The 16,174-nt window shown below is 42.1% G+C and overlaps 1 protein-coding gene across 1 annotated transcript in view; it reads right to left on the bottom strand.

Moving 5' to 3' along the window:
* The window catches only part of LOC134542064 (E3 ubiquitin-protein ligase TRIM9), a 423,241-nt gene extending 407,309 nt beyond the window's left edge, over positions 1–15,932 (bottom strand). Inside the window, exon 1 of the mRNA XM_063385943.1 lies at positions 15,082–15,932. Within this exon, the coding sequence (XP_063242013.1) occupies positions 15,082–15,891 (810 nt within the window). The 5' untranslated portion in view covers positions 15,892–15,932. The remainder of the gene's footprint in view (positions 1–15,081) is intronic.
* Between the last annotated feature and the right edge of the window lie 242 nt (positions 15,933–16,174).

The raw sequence follows: 16,174 nt of genomic DNA, 5'->3' as shown, positions 1-16,174 counted from the left end.
GAAGGTGGGGTTTGCATGACGAGAGGGAAGCGAGGTTGCGCAACGCCCCATCAAGAAGCAAGGGAAGGTGAAAGTACTATACCCTGGCCTGGTAGGACGCGAAGGGAGGGGAAGGGGGAAGCCCCGGCCGCATCGGAGCGAGATGACGCGGAGGGTAGGAGGTGGTGAAGAAGTGAAGGTGTGGGAAGGGGGGGGGGGAGGGGATACCACATCCGGTCCGGCGCGCCCACGCGACAGTCTGCAGGGAGGTCACCCGGTGCCGGCCTCGGGTTCCTGCAGGTCAACACGCTCTGCATTGTGCAGCCGCGCCATCTGCGCGGGAGGGCGTGCCCACAAGGAAAAAATATTTCGTACCAACTTAAGAAAGAAAAAAGTACTAGATTTGAAAAAAAAGTACAAAATTATAATTTGTAATGGTTTTTAACAATTTAGGAAGTTATTATGACATTGCAATGTTCTAACTTAAATATCACACCACACACACATACATTCCATAGTTTTTAAAAATAATTATGCTTAATAATAAAACATATTGGAGTTACAATAATAATAATATATTAAAGAAAAATGTACTAGATCTGTACTAGACCACTAAAAAACTTATAAAAGTACTAGATCTAGTACGAAAGTACTAACTGTGGACACCCTGGCCGCGACCCTCGCACGTGCTCCCCCCCTCCCTCCCACCCTACCTCTCTCCATGCACATGCGAGTTCCTTCAGTGCTTCCCAGCAATCTGCGATCTGATCCGCTAGAGACCGGAAAAATTCGCGGATTCATTCGGCGACAGGCTGAACACCAACTACATAAATACCTTCAAGCTGCTCTAACTATTGGATCACTGGCCATCTGGATAACTCTGGGCCAATGAGAAACCATCAACCAAAGACGTTATCGAATCACAAGCAAGCCAGTTGAGACGACTCGCAAGTCAGCAGCCAATGAACTGGCGTTATTTTCCCCGAGTATATGACAGAGGACTGTGTAGTCAATCCTGAAGGCCATTGAAACCGTGAATTTTTCCGGTCCCTACTGATCCCTTAGTGAGGTATGCCCGCGCTAGCGATTGGTGGCCGTCTGCAAGAGAAGCCACTGTCGTATTTGGCCGGGCCAGTCATGATCCCCCCTTGATTCCGCACCGGATGGCTGTGATTGGTGTGCTGACAGTAGACTGTAGGTACTAGCTGAAACAAACCCAGCCAACCACGAAACACGGACAAAGCTACAATGTTTTTTTAGCACACAGTTCGTCTGGAATTATTTTCGCCGAAAAGTTCCTTGCCGCTGTTCATGCCTAAATATATTAGTCTGAAAAACACGCGTTTTGCCATTTTCACCATTCCAAAAAAATTCAGTTAAAAACCTAATACGGAAACAGATCATCCACCCTCAGAATATTCTTAAGGACTCCCCCCCCCCCCCCCCCCCCCGGACACACACACACACGGTGTGCAGAGCTTCAGAACAAACCACGCGATTTGAAAAGTCGGTTTTAAACTGTGGTTTTAGGAGAGTGAAAAGGGCTGAAACACGTGTTTTCGGAATATTATTTGAGTATGATACATCCGGTACAGATTCTCGAAAGCACTCAAGGGACTTGCATTAGAACTTTATCTTCATTTCTCCGCCATGTAGTGTTACCATTGAATATATATATATATGTATATAAGGATGTCTTCAACCGCGAAATCATTGTATGAAAACAGTGTCGGAGACGTGAGGATCGTATATCAAGCGTGTGTAAACGCCCGCTCTCAAGAGCGGGAGAAGCAAGACAAAGACAGCGAGGGGGGTGGTGGTTGTGTTGCCAATAGCTCTGACCGTGGAGGGAGGGGGAGATGTGGGGGTTATTTCCCAGGGGCCGGGGATGGATGGGGCATCCCCCGGGGTTGTCGGCGCCTCGGGGACTCTCGCCGGTCCATCAAGGAGCCGCGCTCTGGTGCTAGCAGGGGGGGGGGGGGGGGGGGGCTCGAAGGGGCAGACTGTGTCGGATTGCGGGACAGCTTACACGCGCGGATTGTCGTCTCTGAAGCGCACGTGAAAGGCGGGCAGTTCTGCAGACTGCTTCTTCTTTCACGTCTCGTCGGATAATCACGCAGGACCACATCCATCCAGCCACTTGCTGAGAAAGAAGGAACACCCCGATGTCTCCGTGACTTGTCTCAGGTTGGACAGTCCTCGGAAGTCTACGCATTCTATAACTGTCGCCCTGCCACCAGCGTTTGTGGTAGTCAAGAGTTCGTAAACAAACTTCACGGCGAAGATCCTGCAAGTTGTCGGTTGGTAAATGGGTACCACTGGCCAATTAAACGGCTTTTTAATTGTGCATATAATTAAAATAAGGTATTTAATATAAGGTGATTGAAACAGAAATTAATACAACATTAAATATCAACATTGGAAGATATTAAAATGTGTCATTGTTTCACTTTGTAACGGAAAGTATATTAAATCTGCCAGTAAAAGTATTTTTAAAACAAAAGAACAAATTTGAGACAAGTTATGTGACAAGTTATGGTACGATAATTCACCTAACGAACCTTTCTTGAATATTAAAGAATAGTGATAATTTTTCAGATACTCTGAATCAATGTAAAAAGTTTTTTTTCTTCGTAGCCATGGTCTTGTACATGTATACGAGGTAACATGATCAATGAAAAAAAAAAAAAAAAAAAAAGATACTTTGCCACTACCCGCGTTAGAAGGGAAACTTCACACTTCGGTGATCCACTTGAAAACAAGATAATTCACACTGGAGGTTCACAACTGTAACAAACATGGTGAACGAGCGCCTCATACGTGAATTAAAAAATAAAAATAAAAAGGTATTAAAGTCGTATGCAATTCACGGGTATACTCTGGAGCACAAAACTAATTATATATATATATTTTTTTAAGTTAATGAACTTTGTCGAGAAGCAAGCGAGGCGATACGAGGATATTTTCCTGGTGATGAATGCAGCGATAGGCAGAATAACCCGCCCCTTAACCTTGTCCGCAGATAACGCAGATATGAGCAGTAACGGGACTCCAGCAAAGACATAATGACGAAAGAGGCTCCCCCACCAACCCCCCCTCGCTCAAGGCCACCACCCCCTCTCCGACCCATCCACTCGCTGCAGCATGTATGGAGTGTCTCAGGGCGCTAAGCACTGTCACTAGCAATGCCCCTGGAGCTAGGAGCTAGATGTGGCCAGCTCGCACGGCACGGCTGGTTCTGGTCGGGTCGTTACCACAACGCCGAAATACCATAACGCCTAATGTCAAAATTGACAACGCCGAAATAACAACTGAATGAATTTGTGTGTGTTTCTTAAATGTACCTTAACGCCGAAATACCACAATCAAACCTAACCTAACATAACCTAACTTAACCTAGCCTATCCTAGCCTAGCCTAACCTAACCTAGTCTAACCTAACCTAGTCTAACCTAACCTAGTCTAAACTAGTGGCAGTCCTGCAAAAACATTTTTCGGCGTTAGTGTATTTCGGCGTTGTGGTAATTCGGCGTTGTGGTACACAGCAGTCGGCGTTGTGGTCAATTTGGCATTTCGGCGTTGTGGTGCGTCCCCGTTCAAGTCACTCAGCAAAGCCTCCTGCAAGCCGAAATGCTAGGCGGGTCTCTCCAAAATCTGAACCAGTGATACCAACATATCAGGGAATTCATAAAGACTAACAATTCTGCTGGTATATCAGCTTGTTTTTACTGCAATCGTGTGCCTGAAGAGGGAATTTCATTGGAAAATTAGAGGAAACCACTGCTGCATCAGTGGGATTTAATCTCCGAAATGAAATTTAAGACTTTGTCAATCAAATGGCGAAATTTTGACCAATCTACCGTCGCATCATACCCATGTAAAGCCATTTTAACTCTTTGGAATTTAAGATAACGCGGACATCCGGAGAGGAACTAGAGTAGATGAATCTGCAGTGGTTTCACCTCGCTTCCCGCAGAGTGACAAAGTGTGGACTACACAATTCCTACAGCCTTAAGAGAACAAGCCAGCCAGAAATATTAGCCAAACGACCAGACACTTCGAAAAAAAAAAAGGTTTATTTAATAATATATTGGACCATTTTAAAACCATGTAGGTAACTTTCTACACGCAAATGTTAGATGTATATATATATATATATATATATATATATACACATACACACACACACACACACACACACACACACAATTTCCCTCCCCCTGAGTTTTCCGATTTCGTATCATCATAATCGGAGAATCAAGAAGGAATTGTCAAACGAAAAATTTCATTGTCATTTTGCCAACCCATGTTTTATTTCTCTTCATTTATTACAAATGATTTCATAATAACGTCTTTTTTAAAATCAAATTTCATTGCAAATAAATTTCACTAAAAAAGAAAGCTTCAGTAATGAAAACAAATTATCACCAGAACTACAGGCAACTAATCTGTGATCAAAAGAACTTACCATTAATATTTTTCTCTCTCTATTTTAAATCTCAGTTAAATTCCACATTTTCAAGTAACTATAATACCTACAGAATTCACAACCCCACGTATACTGGTCGATTATACTCGCTTATTGGATGCTCTCTTAGAGGAATTCCATTATTTATTAATTTTTTTTACTCTTGGCATCGTAGCTAACGCTGGAGATTCATGTGAAATTATTTTACGCCAAGGTATCGGAACGCAAATTCTGCCTTGAACAACTGCGCACTACGTCGTCGCATCTTCACAAAGCTGGCAGCAGCGGCGCCCACGGCATTTCAGCTAATTTATGCGCTCAGCCAACAAGGATAAACCCTCGCTACAAAAAAAAATATCTCACGACAACCCGACAAATGTATTTTTTTTTAAAGAAGGCAAAGGGTTACGCGGCAAGCAGGACAGAAAAATAAATAAAACGGCGGGGGGCTGACGGCTATACGGACACGAAGGCACAGCGGATGAGGGGAAGGGAAAGGGGGGATGTTTTAACTAAAGCGTTCGACGATTTCCAGTATTTATTCTTTTGAGTATAATTGGCTTTAATCCCGTTTGTCAGCAGGCTGCGCCAAGAGGAAATAAAGTTACAAAACTCTGCAGTAACGAAGCGTTCGCAAGAAGGGACACTAGGAGGGGGAAGGAAGCAGGATGGAGGGCAACAGAGAGAGTGAGAGACAAAAGAAAGAGAAGAGTAACGAGTAAATAAAAAAAAAATATAAAAATCCCGCCACGCGCAGGCTGGCGTATCAAAACCCCGCGGAACAACGCAGATTACGGCGCGGCGGGATACAAAGCAAGCGTGATATTTTGAAAGCAAAGAGACGCTTTAAGTTTTTTTTTATTTTTATTTCTGAGCCCGTTATCTCTCTCTCCCGCCCTCCTTGGTCGTACTTCCCCAACCCCTTCCTTCCATCTCTTCCGTGGACTAAACACCACGATGTGCCCAACATTAAAGAAGCCGGATAATCTACTTTGGCCCAATCGCTCCTGCTACGGTATTCATTCGCGGCTCAAAAGAACTTAATGAAACGTATGCATCGTCTACTAGGAGTATTTGTTATAGAGTTATTTTAAAACCTCGAGAGAGAGAAAAAAAAGGACTCAGAGGAACAGCAAGGAGGATAGTGTCATACCGAGACATGCATCCAAACACTTTTAAAATCAACATTTCAAAAAAATCTCGGCCTTAAAGCCGTGACATCCATCCAAAAAATTGCTTAGTAAAATTGGCAGAAATTAAAAAAAAAAAAAAAGAATCCTACAACTTAAAGACATATTTAAGTGTTAACTCTGAAAAACTAGTCATGGCGAACTCTGTTATGGTATAATATCTCATAGCACTTTGCATGTTTGAATACCATTTCTTAGAACTATTAAATGATTTGATAAATTTCACAAACATTTTTTATAAGTACTATTTGTAAAAATACATAACTACGTGGCATTGCTGAGATCAGCTGAACTTGACGGTTCTGTAAGCAAATCTTGAGAAAATGTTTGTCCCATGCGCAAGAGTCTGTCTATAGGGGGAGGAGGTTGTTTGAGCCAACAAAGAATTTGTTTGTTTATGGCGAAATAAAGATAGCGTTGTAATGAAACAGCTTTTTTGCCTCGGAAGACGTAGCATAAGATTCACAAGTTACAAACGCAATAAATTATATTCTTAAATCGTGTTTTATTTTATATTTTGATTTTTTTTTTCGCAAATCTAGGAGATTATAATTAAAATTAAAAGTTGATCTGGTTATGTCAGCCATATCACACCACAGGAGTAAGAAGTAATGGGATTGGTATGTGCAATCTTTGCCGTGTTAATACTTTATGTCAACATGTGAACCTCCTCCCACCCCTTTTCCTATGTGCATAGCAAAAAAAAAAATGGTATCTACTTATAATGAAGTTTAACGCTTATTTCTTTCAGATGTTTTGGTATTATGTTTGTTTAGCAATATTCACTACATAATGGCATCTTTACAATTATCCCTATTAACAAATTTATAGCATTTTAGCCTTCGTATACAGGTACGATTTGTTTTGCTATCTAATTGCTAACCAGTTGACTTAAACTTCATGACACCCGCTCCACAGACTAGTACCTCCATGCGGAACAATCACTTTCCATGGACCACGAAAACGAATTCTTCGGCCCCGCGTCGCCAGAGATTAGAGAAAGTTACAGATGGAGCATAAGCTCTGAGCACTGTGGCCAGTTTGTTCACGTAAGAAGATGGCGGTCATTTGTTTATAAAGTATATAGAAATGTAGTTTAGTACATACTCTTGCACACAATCATTTTTCTCGAGTCAACAGTCTTTATTTGTTTAATATTCATGCACTTTTTCACCACCATACATACATCACTTATTAGTAGAGACCGGAAAAAATTCACATATTCATTCGGCGATAGGTTAAAATTCAAATACTTATACCTTTGAGATGATTTTGCTATGGGGTACTGTTCATCTGGACGAATCTCAACCAATCATAAACTCTCAACCAAAGAAGGATCGAATCACAGACAAACCAAGCTGAGACGACTTACAAGTCAACAGCCAATGAACTTGCGTTATTTTCCCGAGTGTACAGGGGTATGTGCAGTCTATCCTGAAGGCCATCGAAACCGCGAATTTTTCCGGTCCCTACTTATGAGAAAATGCGATTTTCTTCGTTGCACAATATGGCGGCGACCTGCTTCCCCCTTACGTCCCCTGGCGTCAGCAGAGATACCTACAAACTGTGTTTATGCTCCATCTGTAACTGTTGCTCCCAGCCCGGGTAGTGACCCTGCATTCACTACCGCCAGGTCACTGCCTGAAGTCGCTATTGTCCAGCCGATGGTCTACGTCACGTCTGCGGGGCTTCCAAGACATCGGCTGGAGGTCACACATTTTATGTAAGCGCCTGAATGTATGCTATGGATGAAATGCGTATGAATGAAAGCTACATTTCATTCGACGGAGCCCTTTTATTATTTCAACAAATCCATCTTAGAATCAAACATTTGTTTGGATATACTCTGTAAGCGATATTTTTTTTTACTCTTATCAAAAAAAAATATTGATACACAAAATTTTTCTTTCAAATTAAGTAGCCACAAAATCCGAGACAAACTTTTACTTTTTCATCGGTGACCTTTCGAAGAATTCCTTTTATAAAGACCAACATTGTCCCGAAATTTTCTTTTACGCGTGTTCTTTTAAACATTAAGGAAATGTGTATATTAAAAAAAAATTAATGCTATTGGAACAAAATAATGATAGTTTGAGCAATTAAAAGCACCAAAGGAAACAAACCCCATTAATTTCTCAGAGCAGTAACAAATTGGCTTATGCAGCTGACGCCTGTCATCACTTCCAGCAAAAAAAAAAAAAAAAAACTGGTAGTCAAACGACATGCACAAAATAAGCAAAATTGTTTTGTTACGAAAACTGCCTAATATTTCTAAAAAGCGGCTAGTTACTAATAGATTTTAAGAATATATAATCGCCCATGAAAGAGTTTGTTTCTAAGTTTTGTTTCTTATGTGTGTTTATAGAGGGCATGAATAGAAAAAAAATTGGTTGTCTGTAAAGTCGGTTTACGGACGATAGTTTAACGTGACAACGTCATAACAAAACATTGATGAAATGATTGCATACTTTTATGAATAAAATTGATAAATTTTTATTGAATTATCACTATTTTGTATGGATACAAAGAAGGAGTGAAATGAAATCTACAATTTAATTGATAAATTTACTTTTTTTGAACTCATTAATTCAAATATGTTTATTACTTTAACGAACAGAATATTTTAACTATAACTTTTATACATGTTTGCTATTTAACTTCTTCCAATCTGTGTTATTCTGTTAAGGATAGGGCGATGATAGGAAAAGTAGGAAACGAATGGGAGTGTTTCAAGTTTAATGTGCCTCGAAAAAGTCAAATCGATGGTTGTTTCAATCGAGTGGAAGAGAGATAGATGCGGCGCTAGCGTACAATGAACGTAACGGGACACAGCGTCACGGGACAATGTGCGTAACGGGACACAATTTTTAGTGCGTACAGGCGGCGTTCATCGATTTATTAGACTTTGTCACGTTAAAAACTATATTATTCGGTTAATGTTCTGTAAGTGCAAACCTACAGCCCACTTACATTTCGTGATGTACTGTAAGGATCGCAGAGGCGCGCTGCCGACGAAACGACTGCGCGGCAGATCTGGCGGTCGGGAGATGTCCGCAGGCGTAACCAACAAATTACCAGTGATCTCGGAGGCACCATCGTCTTTAGAAGTTTTAAGCACAACGTAAGGCTGTAATTTTGAACAATCATATTTATTTTTATGGTGTAACTATGATTTTTTGTCCGTGTCCGGCTGATCCCTGAGTTCACGTTCTATTTTTTTTTCCAGAAACATTTCCATGGATATCTCACATTGCACTTAACATTTTGCAGCAAATTTTTTGCGATCGTGAATCTTCGGAGATGAGTTCAATTTGTCATGCTAAATCCTTTAAAGCAATTCATTAGAAACACAGCAGGGAAATGCATGCAAAGAAGATCATGCTATCTGTTTCAACACACACCTTTAAGCATAAAATTTTGCTAAGAATCGGCCTCTCACCCACCATATATATATTTTTTTTTGTGTTTTCTATTAGTTATGTTTGTGTTACAATTCCTACGAATGTTTCACTATATAAGAATCGGTTGTTAATTTTGGCGCCTAATATGTTATGTAATGTTTATGAATGGCCAGGCAAATATTCATACTTAACTAAAATATTTGCCCGCCTCGTTACAACATAGTCTCTCACAAGAAACTCAATTTATGTATTTCGTTAATCAGGGTGTCCACATCAATCTTTAATAAAATTTACCTGGCTTTTCCCTGACCAAAAGTTCCAATTTTCCTAACTAGTTTTTTTTTTAAATAAATTTTCATATGTTTGCAATTTCCAGAACGAAATAAAGAAAATCCAGCCTCCATATTCCTCGTAGCTGGCTTACAGTTCTCTCTACATACTGTTTACTTAAAATATGAACCATGCATAGGCCTGCGCCATTTTATAGCGTGTACGACTATGCAACAAAACAACACCTGAAAAAATTAAAAACTTTCATTCTCTGGGTGACTTCACCCCCCCCCCCCCCAACCCCCACAATGACTAAAACTGGGAAATGACTTTTCAAGGATTCCGAGGGAATCATTCCCTGACTTTGCAGAATGTGGAGACAGTGTTAGGTAACATTTCTATACATTTTAGTTTCTTTTCTTGGTTGTATTTCGTTACAATTCAAAAACTTGTATCATTGAAAATTCGTTTGGATTAAAAATGGTTTCATTTCATTACAATAATTGGTTTCTTTTGATTCTGTTTCATGTAATTTCATTCCATTTAAATATGTTTCATTTCTAGGGACCGGAAAAATTCGCGGGTTCAATGACCTGCAGGATGAACTCCATAGTTCTAAGTACACTCGGGTCAAATGCCACCCACTCATTGGCTGCTGTCTTGTGAGACGTCCCAACGTAGCGGCCTGTGATTCGATAAAGCTTTGGTCGTGCGTTTCTCATTGGCCCAGAGTCATCCAGGTGAGTTGTGAGCCAACAGCAGAGGCAGCACTGAGGTGTATAACTATTTGTATTTTAGCCTGTCGCGAAATGAATTCGCGAATTTTTCCGGTCTCTATAATCATTTCATTTCCATTGTTATAATTCTTGGACCGGGCCAGGGTGCGGCAGTTGGAGCTGGCCGGGGCGGCGGGGGTCGCGACTCTGGTGTTTAACGGGGTCACAGGTCGACGGCCAGACAGGGCACTTGACACCGGGGAGGGGCTGAGGCCCCGGGGCCCGTCTTCGCCCGCCCCCTCTCCCCTCCGCCATCCACACTCGCGGTCCACAGGAGCACAGAGATCAGACAAAGTTACAGACGGAGCATAAAGCTCTGAGCACTGTGGCCAGTTTGTTCACGTAAGAATATGGCGGCCATTTTGTTTATATTAGAGACCTGAAAAATTCGCGGGTTCACATCGTGTTATGCTAAAATTCAAATAATTATACCTTAGTGCTGCTTCTGCCATTGGTCCACTGTTAATCTGGAGGACTGAGGGCCAATTAGAGACCCTCACTTATTGAAGTGTCGAATCACAGGCCACCCAGTCGAGACGACCTCACAAGTCAGCAGCCAATGAACAGTTGGCGTTTGCCCGAGTGTGTAGAGGATATTGGAGTCTATCCTGGAGGTCATTGAACCCACGAATTTTTCCAGTCTCTAAGTATATAGAAATGTAGTTTACTACTACTCTTGTACACAATCATTTTTTTTTCGAGTCAACAGTCTTTTATTTGTTTAATATTCATGGACTTTTCCACTCACCATACATACGTCACTTATGAGAAAATGCGATTTTCTTCATTGCACAATATGGCGGCGACCTGCTTCCCCCTTACGTCCCCTGGCTTCAGCAGAGATACCTACGAACTGTGTTTATGCTCCATCTGTAACTTTCTCTAATCTCTGCAGGAGCAGGGTCACGGCCAGGATTTTCTGGAGGAGGGGTTCAGTACAACCAACATATAGCAGTATTTCCAACATATATCCAGCACAACCAACTAGAATCTCAAAACGCCAACGTTTACACACAGAAACATACGTAATGATTTTCCGTAAGGAAAGAAAACAGAAAATTCTATAACTTTGTTGTTAAGACAATAATTATTAGATGATTTTGTTAAAAAATAAGTGATAAATACATTTACATTATTTTTATTAAATATGCTACATGAAACACACGTGACAAGTTTGTATGGAGAAGTACAGTAACACGTGTACAAACTGTTATTTAAATATAGACTACTTGCTGTTAACGGTGTTTGAGGCATTTTATGGTATACCTAATGAGAAAGGAATACATTATTGTAGCCCACTAAGGATTACAATAATCCTTCCAAAATAATCTATCTGCGACATTATGTAGCTAATTTGTTTTAATGTTCTTATTCTGGCTTTGCTTGGTTTTATTATTTTGGTTACTTGTAAACCTGAATCCTGGAAGGGAGTGTCTGGACCCACGGGTCTCTCCCCTTACTACATCCCTGCCCGAAGTCATTGCAGACAAATGCTGGGTGGTATTTGGCGTCATGTGTTACCATTAGGGACCGGAAAAATTCGCGGGTTCAATGACCTCTAGGATGAACTTTATAGTTCTACGTACACTCGCTCAAATGTCACCCTCTCATTGGCTGCTGTCTTTGTGAAGGTGTCCCAACGTAGCGGCCTGTGATTCGATACAGCTTCAGTTGAGTGTTTCTCACCGGCCCAGAGTCGTCCAGGTGAGTTGTGAGCCAATAGCAGAGGCAGCACTGAGGTATAACTATTTGAATTTCAGGCTGTCGTGAAATGAATCCGCGAATTTTTCCGGTCTCTAGTTACCATCTACTGTCGACGAGACGTTAGGCCCAAATAAAATAGTAGGCCTATGGAAAACACTGTAACTTCTTTTTAAGCTTATGGTTGGAGAGTTTTTTTTTAAGTTTAAAACAGCGTAGTTATTTCCAAGTTTTTATGCTGCAGCTGTGTTCTCGTTGGCTCAGTTAAGTGCAGAACAAGCTTCTCTGGACTATTAGAGCTAGTATGGAGATAAATACTGCACGCATGATCTCAGTGTGTTGAAGCATAGCACACTGAAATATTAGTTACCCGCGAACATAAGTGTCTCTTCCTATGGTTAGGGGCATGTTTTCTTCCGCGAACAAATCCAATCACTCATTAGATTGCAATAAGGTATGCCTGCGCTGTTTCCTTGTGACTGGCGCCCGTCTGCAAGAAAAGCCATTGATTGCCCTATTTGACCGGACCATTCAGGACGCGTTTGTACTGGATAGCTGTGGTTGGTGTGCTGAAATAAACCCATCCAACCATGAAACTCAGACAATGTTATAACGTTTTAACAAAAAGCTGGTCTCAAAATCTTTTCGCGAAAAATTCCATAGCCCTACCTATAGTGCATTCCAGCTAACTGATCACTTTTTTTAAAATTCTTGCTGTGTTATTTCAGTCAAGAAGGCTTTGAAGTGTGATACTACTAATGCTAAAGGCCCAGTCACACTGTCAAATATTGGTCTCCAGTATATTTGAAAATAAAGTTGGAGGGAAAGTATTGTACGGAAAATGGCTTCCAATTTGCTACATCAAATATATTTGGACAGATAATCTTAAATATATTTTAAATAATGTCACACTATCAAAGTTTATTTTTGGTCTGAGCTGTTCAAACCTTTCAATATTTTTCTCAAATTTTAAATCAAATAATTTATCAAAGTGATGGATTTCTTAAACTTTTTATTATATTTGTGTGCATTGTTAAATTGTTTTTGAACATGAATAAATTTAAATCACAATAAAATCCTATACATAATGTAATAATTTTTCCTAGAATTTTTAAAGTTATAAAAACATAATTTCATTTGTACGCATAAAATGTTTTCGCATACGACATTCATATTATTATTTTAATTATTTAAATTTTTTAACTTCTTTAATCGACCATCTGCTCTTCGCCGTTTGAAAGAATAGTTGAGACGAAAACCGATGTCATTTCCATTTTCGCTAGGCATGATTTTGATTGGCCGATCGCATCCAACATCCAACTTATTTTAGAACCAACCCGTCCAATATGCAACACAAATGAAAAAAAAATTCATGTCATTCAACTTGTCAAACAAACATGGCTGCGCTAGTGACGGTTTGGGTGACGTCATAACCCTCCAACCTTATTACACAACAAATTAGAAGGTGTTGAAAGCGAAAAGTTGACAGCGTGACAGGGCCTTAACACTTTGTCCGTTGGAACAGGAACAAGGCAAGGTACTTTTCCGTTGAATGTTGTGCAGGTGCTGATAGGAATGACTGTAAGTAGATTACAACACATTCAGATTCGCTGGAATGCACTATAGACTTGTACGTATCCTCGGTGAACGAGACGCGGCCAGTCAAGGTCACGTGGTTCGGAAACAGCCCCAGGCATCACTATAATCTTGGGGGGGTCCTACGATCTTAAAACTTTTCTTGCATCACCCTGCATGTGTGTCTATTTGCCTGTACTTCGACACGTAGGCTACATACGCTACATCAAGAACGACAAAGAGTAGGTTGAACCAAAATTTCATTAACATACACACGAACATTTTGCAATTAGAAAACAAAAAAAAAAAAAAAAAAACTTGATAGAAAAAAGTATTTTTTTTTCCGCAATAGGCGTTTCCTAAACGATTGGGTTAGTTTATCTAAAGGACGAAAAGACAATGCACTCTCTTTAACAAAATACTATCGAATCAAAGGCACCCCAGTTATTCAGCGCTGACAAGTCAGTAGCCAATGGACATCACATATGACCATTTGCTCGAGTACGAAGGGAGTCGGGAGTCTATCCTTGAGGTCACTAAACCTGCGACATTTTCCAGTTCGTAACCGAGAATTTATTACAGGCAAAACTCAATGCAGGTTAATGTTCTCATAATATTTTAGCTTTTAAACCTATACAGCACTAAAGTTCCAAAAAAATATCTTTAATGTTGCACGCTGTAATAAATATTCCAAGAAGTTGACCCTACAATTCTGGAATGAATAATGAAATATGTTGTGGGAAGTGCAACAATGCAGGATTTGAATTTTTTGCTCGAATTTTGGTAAAAAATAATTCTGTACTAAAAATATAGTAAAGAAAAAAAGTTGTTAACATTAATTTATTGCTGTCTTACATATTTTTATGTAGGCCTAATAAACAAAGAGGCTAAATTCAACAATTAATTTTTTGTTGATTTACTAAAAATCACTTAGGCCTATGTATTCTCAATAAAACACTGTTGTCGCATTGCGTGCTTCGAATGGACTGTCGAGCTATTGCCACATTACGGAGAAGATACATATTTTATGACATTTTGTCCGCCATTCGCAGCGACAATAGGGGAGCGATTGCTGAACACAGCTGCGGGGACTCCAATGCACGAATATAATCTAACCAAAGCACGGCGATCAATTGTTAGACCCTACAGCTCAGAGCAGCTGTTGCGTGACGGACACAACACGAACACTACGTCCTCCTAGCCCATTGTTTACGGATCTGTCGAGTCCGAACCGGAGGTTGCCGTGGCAACGAACTCGTCCAAGCGCTGTTCGTGGAAGGAAAACTTTTACTGCGCCAACAATGAAGGCAAACTTTTAATGCGCTAACAATGCAGGTCAACGAATTTGGTTGTCGAAAAAGTCATGGGTAGTTTTCCAACCCACTTATATCTTCAGATAAAGTTATCAAACCGCTCTGATAAGGTTTACACACTCGGACAATCTGAAGTACCAGACATGCCGTATGTGAATTGGAAGATAAGTTTTCTGCACTTTGACAACATTACGATCGGTACATGTTTACATCGCTTCCGCAGCTGTGCGATGAATTCAACAATCGCTAACGAGGGTTTCACAATCATCAGAAACTACGGGTAGGTTTGAAGTGATTGTGATGCGTGAAACCCAACAACACCAGCGTAGTCGCAACGCCGATAGTACTGCCTCTTCAGCTGGGTGTAGAACCGCCATGCATGAACGTGACGGCAGCAGCGGGCACTCACCTTCTGCGCCTTGCACATGGAGTTGATGGCCTGCACGTCGTGGCTGGCGTGGCGGGTGTCGTGCAGGCACAGCGAGCACACCGCCACCTTGCACACCATGCAGTACATGGAGAGGCTCTCTCCCTCGTGGTCGCCGCACTGCGAGTCCCTGCCGCGGCCCTTGGAGCGCAGCGCGGCGCGGCCCTGCGCCGGCTCCACCAGGCTGTGCTTGGCCAGCGGGCCGCGCGCCGGGTGGCAGTTGTCGCGGCACGCCTCGCAGTACAGCACCTCGCACTGCTCGCACATGACGGCCGCCTCCCTCGCCGGCTCCTCCTCGCACAGCTGGCAGCGCAGCACCACGTGCCGCTGCTCGCCGTACTTGTCCACGATGGTCTGCATGGCGCGGTACTTGGGCAGGTTGTGCGCGCCGCTCTCGTCGAAGTACACCACCTTGTGACACACGGGGCAGGCCAGCGACAGCGCGCTGCTCGCCAGCGGCGGGAACAGGATGCCCTGGATGTTGGGCGTGCCCACGTAGCTGTTGGGCCGGCTGTTGCACACCACGCCGCTGTCCGTCTCGCTCAGGATGGACAGCTTGTCGGGCTCCTGGTAGTCGGCGGACGACGAGCAAGACGGCCCCGCGATGTCGCCGCCGCCGCCGCCGCCGGGCTCCGAAGCCAGCTCCGCGGTCGCCTGGGCGGGCGGCGGGTGCTGCGAGGCCGGCTGCTGGAGGTGGACGGCGCAGTTGAGGCACAGCGCATGGTAGCACGGCAGCAGCACCGGGTTGTTGAACAACTGTTTACACACGGGACATCGCAGCTCCTCCTCCATGTTTGCGCGCGGACAACGGGAACTCGACTGAACGTGGAGTGAGGACGCGAACGCGAACCGCCCGAACGCTGAAGAGGCGTGTTCACAGAGGAAGCGAGGATGCGAACTAATGTTCACCAGCGTATTCTAGCGGGAAATGTAACAACTACGTCAACTGTTTTACACGGCTTGTGACAATACAATGTAGCCAACATTAATATAAGTAAAATGCAAGAATATTTTCCTATTACATTCAATTACATATTCATAGATCGAATAATGTTTTTTGCGTTATACATAATGA

Source organism: Bacillus rossius (assembly GCF_032445375.1).
Source record: "Bacillus rossius redtenbacheri isolate Brsri chromosome 4 unlocalized genomic scaffold, Brsri_v3 Brsri_v3_scf4_2, whole genome shotgun sequence".
Taxonomy (NCBI): domain Eukaryota; kingdom Metazoa; phylum Arthropoda; class Insecta; order Phasmatodea; family Bacillidae; genus Bacillus; species Bacillus rossius.
The sequence above is the reverse complement of the archived record's forward strand: the minus strand, read 5'-3'. Positions and strand labels throughout refer to the sequence as shown.